General features: G+C 38.9%; 1 protein-coding gene across 1 annotated transcript; it reads right to left on the bottom strand.

Moving 5' to 3' along the window:
* Positions 1-2,122: 2,122 nt before the first annotated feature.
* Positions 2,123-6,433, bottom strand: LOC122543751 (probable G-protein coupled receptor 139). The gene is made up of 2 exons (XM_043682511.1): positions 6,403-6,433; positions 2,123-3,469 (listed from the first exon to the last, which is right to left on the bottom strand). Exon 2 carries the CDS (start codon positions 3,390-3,392, stop codon positions 2,565-2,567), a length of 828 nt encoding a protein of 275 aa, XP_043538446.1. The 5' UTR covers positions 3,393-3,469; positions 6,403-6,433; the 3' UTR covers positions 2,123-2,564.
* Between the last annotated feature and the right edge of the window lie 279 nt (positions 6,434-6,712).

Below are 6,712 nucleotides of genomic sequence, written 5' to 3'. Positions count from 1 at the left end.
AGGTGAGAGCAGGTGAAATTTGGAAGCAAGATTGTTAACTCTTTTTCCAACTGTGGGCAAGACAGAGAAGTAACACCAACAAAGTCATTAATGTACCTAAGCAAGAGTTATGAAGGGGAGGGACTAGAATAGGACTGGAATATGACAAGTATCATACAAAGAGACACTTATTACTTTGAGCCATGGGTATTCCATGTTCATATCTTTGATCGGGTAATAGTGAGAGGCATTAATGAAGAAGTTGTCCAAAATGAGAGCGGTTTGGCCTGGCGGAGGAGGGCGGTAGAGAACGGGGATGGTTCCGGGTACATTTCAACTAGTCTTCTTTCACATCACCTCGTTCGATCTTTGGCAATCTGTCATCTCTATCGTGCTCATGTCATTTCTTTTACAATTGAAGAAGAAAGAAGGAGATTCGCCAGACGTGTTCCAGGTCATTTTTTTCCTCATCTCATTGTTAGTTGCTCGTCTTCCACTACCATGAAACCAATGCGAAGTGATTGTGGGCGGCACGGTGGCACAGTGGTTAGCACTGCTGCCTCACAGCGCCAGAGATCCGGGTTCAATTCCCGCCTCAGGCGACTGACTGTGTGGAGTTTGCACGTATTCGCCAGACGTGTTCCAGGTCGTTTTTTTTCCTCATCTCATTGTTAGTTGCTCCTCTTCCACTACCATGAAGACCAATGTGAAGTGATTACTGCAGCCGAACTGCCTTTCTCTACTTAGAATTGCAGACACATTTTCCAGGACAAATCCATCATATGTATATGAATTACAAAAGGAAATTGGCAACTTGGATTTTTCACTATCGCTGCGGTGTTTATTCCCAATTTTTTATTATTTACATCCTGAGGTCTCCATGTCACATTGCTTAATTTCCTCAATGGCATCTGTTTTTGTCAATATTAAAGAGGCTCTGATTGACTGAGAGTACGTGATATTGTGTCACACTGTGTCGCAATGTAAGTCGTGTTGTTCAAACACCCTTTACTTACACTGTTAAAGGTCATCTCACTTCTCTGTAACGGAATTATATATAATCGATCTTACGCTATAAAAGTTGCTAAGATTTATTATTTTGCCATGGTCTTTGAACTGATTTCCAGTTTTTTCTCCTTAACCTATGAAATGCCACCTTTTAAAGTTCTCCCTAAACCACTCAATAACGCTCAATAGATTAAGCATTCTACTAACTCGGAAATTGGGGACTTTGATTAATCATTGAGTTTTCCTGTTTGGTTTCCTGGTGGTAATTGTACATAACATCCTTAATATCCTCTATTTCCGTCTGACAGGACATCCTGAACTTGTCAAATATATCAAAGATTAATAACCATATGCAAAAATATCAAAGCTGGTGAACCACGATTATGAAATGATAATTTAACACGAGAAAGGGTAACAGTTGGTGATTAGACCATGCATTATTGTTTGACATGTGCAGCCACAGGGGCATGGTGATAACGCATTTTTTTAGTTTTGCTGCCTCACAGCAACAGCGACTCAGTTTTCATTCCTCTGCCATGTGACTCTCTGTCTGGAGTTTGAACATTCTCCTGTCTGCATGGGTTTTCTCTTAGTGTTCTGGCTTACTCTCACAATCTGAAGATGTACACATTACGTGAAGTGGGTATGCTAAATTGCCCATAGTGTCCAGGGATGTGGAGGATAGTTGAATTAGCCAAGAGTGCTGCAGGGTTCCGGGGATAGTGTAGTCGGTCTGGATGGAATTCTCTTTTGAGGTGCGTGTGGACTTGATGGACCGAATAGCCTGCTTGAACACTATATGAATTTTATGATTCCATAAAGCAAGAGTAATTTCATGAAAGATGCCAGGAATGTTTAATTCTCTGGATAATTGGAAACCTTTGGAATGTCAAATATGTCATGTATATGAGGAAAGTAATTCTAAGCATGAACAGTGTTTTACTGTTAATATATTCAGACATGTTTATGACTTTATTTCATTCTGTCTAGTTCCTTGCAAATGTCTATTTCACAAGCTATGCACATTAAATAGCTTCTAGTAAAGACGGACTTATCTTCTTTATTCCAGATTCAAGGAACAACAGTTGCTCATACATATACGCACATAACATACACACACCTCTTCAATTGTGACAGAATGAAACAGGTTGATGGACTTTACAATCACGATCTTCGAAGAATCCTAGATTGTAGAAGAGCAACTCTTCTGAACCCTTGCAAATCTTTTGGTAAGATCATGAAAATCCGATGCTTAATTGTCAGTAAAACGCATGCCATTGCTTTTGGAGTTATTATTTGTTGGGAAATGTAATGGCTACGTCATTGCCACAGAACGTCATCTGCCAGGAAATGGAAACATTTCTTTCTCTGGTGGAGGCAGATCATGCGGAGTGAGCATTCATTTTTTTGTTTCCTTTTCGGTACAGGATTATTTCAAAAATTGTGTTGTACGATCACAGTCTATGTTTGCATGCTCAATTAATGCATAACTATCAAACGAAAATACAACAAACAAAACTAATCGTCGTTTTCGAATATTTAAGGTTGACAAGGGAAATTCAGTGAGTTTTTATGTTTCATTGTTTCAGCAAGTTACGCATTAGAGTCAGTGGACTTTGTAACTTGTTAATTAACTGCTCCCTGAATTTACTCTGAGTCACAGCATAAATAAAAGTGTTTGTACAACAGCTCAAAAGCTGAAGCATATTTGCACATTCACGAAAAATGAACTTGGGGTCAGTGAAACCATTGATTTTATTGTCAGTTGTCAATCGGTCGTATATAAAGCGTATAATGTACGTCAGCCACAATAGGATGAAACTGCCAGAGATGGCAAAGAGTAAAACGATGGACTTTCTCCTGCTCTCAATCTCAGGATCATTTTGGTTACATTCATTTTTGTGGATCATGAGCCTTTTTCGGGCTCTGTTGACTGCAAGAATATGCCTGACAGTGACAGCATTGAATAGAAGAATCAGAAGAAATGGGAGACATGGAGTTAAAATACGGTCAGCCCAATCAAATATTTTCCATGCAACTGAAGTATAACGTACATCTTTTATTCTACAATACCAGGGGACAATTCCAATTGTGTAGATAGGTTCATGAATAAAATACCAAGGGATATTTTTTACACAACTCAGGACACAGACCATTACTATCACAAAAATTGCCATCTTTTCTGCGTAATATTTTATTTTCAGCTTTTGATAACAAATTGCTATGAACCGGTCGAAACTGAAAGTGACTGTTAGCCACACAGAACAGTCTCTGGAGGCATAAATCAATGTGGTACTCATACTGCACACGGGAGTAATGGACAGAAAACTGCCTGGAAAATAAATACCCGGAATACGATTTAATAACACAGCAGTGATAATAACCAGAAGATCTGTAATTGCCATAGATACCAGGTACTGCGTGATACATTTAGAGAGACCACATCTTCCTTGGGAGAGGATCACAATTGCGACAACATTTACTGTAATATTAAAGAGACAAACAGCTAAGAAGAGATTTCAAGATTGAGTATTATTTGTGATCTGCATTATATAACGTTTCAACGCATCATAAATAGCTTCATTCACTGGGGACTAAAAATAATCAAATTCTTACATTACTATATCAGATGTTACAATAGTACCATTAGAAACATCATAACTACGGTGAAGCTGAAACAGACTAAATAAGACAGTTTAATGAAAACCATGTTAAAACTCATGCAGACAAGAAAATACATTATTACATGGACATTTCAAATGATTTGAATCAATTAGTCAAGATATGTTCAATTCAGTAAATCGCTGATTATTCCCCACACTGCGAAAGAAAAGAATTAGAACCTGTATTAACATGAAACAATGGACAAAATCTCAATATATTCGAAATCAGTTGCACTGACAGATCTCGACATAAAACTGAGTGATCCTGGCGTTCATAAATGCATTTATGAGTGGTCATAATAGACAGATTGATTACCATGCAAGGTAACACCTGCAATCTTCAGTTTTACTACCACGCATGCACAATAGTAGAAATGTTTACCCTCTACAATGTCCATTGCAACAACTCACTAAGTCTCCTCAGCCTGTTCTATAAAACAGTCAACGAGAAGAGGAAATGCAATAGGTGAATGTGAAACCAATAACTGCAAGGTCCTTCTATAACCACAGAAAATCCTAACATTAAACTACACGAATGTGTGGTTATGGTTCGAGAAGATATTCATGGCCGTCACTTTGGATGTATCAAAACCGCAGAGATTCCAGTAGTTCAATGTAGCAGCTCAGCAATACCTACTCCAAGGCCATTAGGAAAGAGTAACAAATGGTACTCTCGCCAGTAACACGTGCATTCAAGATTTTTAAAAAAGACAATTTACAACTAATGCGCACTTGCATCCCTATATCAGAGGAAATCTATATGTCATGCTATGACATTCATTCAACTATTTTGAACATCTTGACAGATTATCTTTCCAATGCAAGGCGTCCACAACTAAAGGAAATCTCACAGATGGAGTCTAACTAATAAATTATACAAGTATAGCACAACTTCAAAATCTCTGTAATCTAGTCCACAGTACTTTACCTGTTGTGTGAGCCAAAGTACTTTACCTGGGACCGCAATAGCTGCAAGCAATGTGTAAAAAATAGCATATTCGAGACCTCTTGGTGGTACATGCATTGCTCTGCCAGAGATAGTGATGTCTGTTCCTGATTCTGCATGCAATCTATTTATAGTCTTCTTTTAATCCACAATTATCTTTGAAGTTAACACACCAGGGCCATAATTAGGTGGTTTCACAAGTAGTTATAGTCATTGAACAAACAGATTCCATTAGGTCACCGTTCCTGTTGGACACAATTACTGTATAAAAAAAGACTTAACTCTCTTTTTTAACTTTGCTGTTGATCAAATTAACTTACTTAATAGTCATTGATATTGACTTCAAAATTTTCAATATGCTTGACGCATCATTTCAAGTGAGACAAGAAGGTTCTGCACAAAGCACATTGTTCAACTGATAATTTATGCTAATTGTAATAAAAAAGATAATTTCTGCACGTGCCATATTGGGTGATGAATTTTATCCTAACTGTTTAATCAACTTATTTATTTTCCCACTTTGCTGTAAATTAACTATTGCAACAATTTGTCCATATTGGACGATTATAATTGCATTTATTGAATTTCTTGATAATGTATTATTCAAAAAATTGCCAGAAACATGCAGAGAGAAGGGGTCTGCAAGATGCAAAAACATGCAATTGATTACACATATCTGAACAGGGGTAGTCTGAAATTTATTGATAGATTTTGCTCAATTATTTGTATTCCTCAATAAGACAAAAGCAAACTACAGTCAGATAGCTCCGATTACTAGACAGCTGGTTCATGCAAGTCACGTCAACAACCCAAGTCCAATTCCTGCACCAGCTGAATTGGCTATAAAGGACATTCCATCTTACTCTTTCCCTCCCTTGAGCTGTGACAACCTTCGACTTAAGCCACCATTGATGGTCTCCCACCTATATTTTGCTAGGGAAAAGACAAGTGTAGCATTTTCAATGATGTCAGTCGATGCTCTGGCACTGTCACTGAGACTATACCTGAGCGAAGTGTTGTGGCAGAATTGCACTTGCTGGGAACATTTAACAGGTCCAGGAACAACAGTGAAAGAAAGAGAAGTGCTGCTTCAAGTTGAAAGTCAAAGAACAAAGAAGAGAACAAAGAAAATTTACAGCTCAGGAACAGGCCCTTCGGCCCTCCAAGCCTGAGCCGATCCAAATGTATTGTCTAAACCTGTCGATCAATTCCTAAGCATATGTATCCCTCTGCTCCCCACCTACTCATGCATCTGTCCAGAAGCATCTTAAATGAATCTACCGTGCCTGCCTCTACCACCTCTGCTGGCAACGCGTTCCAAACGCCCACCACACTCTGTGTGAAGTCTTTCAGGAACAGAAATCATTCTACCTTTTTTTTTTCAAATAAGCACAAACGTTGTACAAATAGATTGAAAGCTCGGTAGGTAGATAGAAAGATAGTTGGGCAGATACATAGCTGGATAAATGGTGAACAGATCTATTTAAAGGAGGTAATTGCATAGATGTAAATGTTGTGTAACACGCTTATCACCATTGTCAGGCCATCTTTGGGCAGACATCTGTCACTGCAATTATCAGACATCATAACAAACATCAAAGCCGAAATAAAGAACCCATTACAGCAGCTCCTAAGAAAAGTAAAAATCGGCGACTTCAACATATATAAGAGTTGCATTATGATTAGATTACTTACAGCTTGGAAACAGGCCCAAAAAGTCCACACCGACCCACCGAAGTGCAACCCACCCAGACCCATTCCTCTACATTTATCCCTTCACCTAACACTACGGACAATTCACCTAACCTGCAGGGTTTTGGACTGTGGGAGGAAACCCACGCAGCTACGGGGAGAATGTGCCAACTCCACACAGTCAGTCGCCTGAGGCGGGAATTGAACCCGGGTCTCCAGTGCTGTGAGGCAGCAGTGCTAACTGCTGTGTCACCGTGCCGCCCACTTACAAAGGCACTTCATCTGAAACTGTTTTGATCAGTTTCCAAGAAATATAGCTTGGTCATTGTGGTTGCTTGTGAAATTGACTGATAGAGACTGGGGAGCAATTGCAAACAACCTCCTCTGGACGACTATACTGAACTGTGAGAGGTGATCCAATTTT

This window comes from Chiloscyllium plagiosum, chromosome 44, assembly GCF_004010195.1.
Source record: "Chiloscyllium plagiosum isolate BGI_BamShark_2017 chromosome 44, ASM401019v2, whole genome shotgun sequence".
Lineage (NCBI taxonomy): Eukaryota > Metazoa > Chordata > Chondrichthyes > Orectolobiformes > Hemiscylliidae > Chiloscyllium > Chiloscyllium plagiosum.
This window is presented reverse-complemented; position numbering and strand designations above follow the sequence as displayed.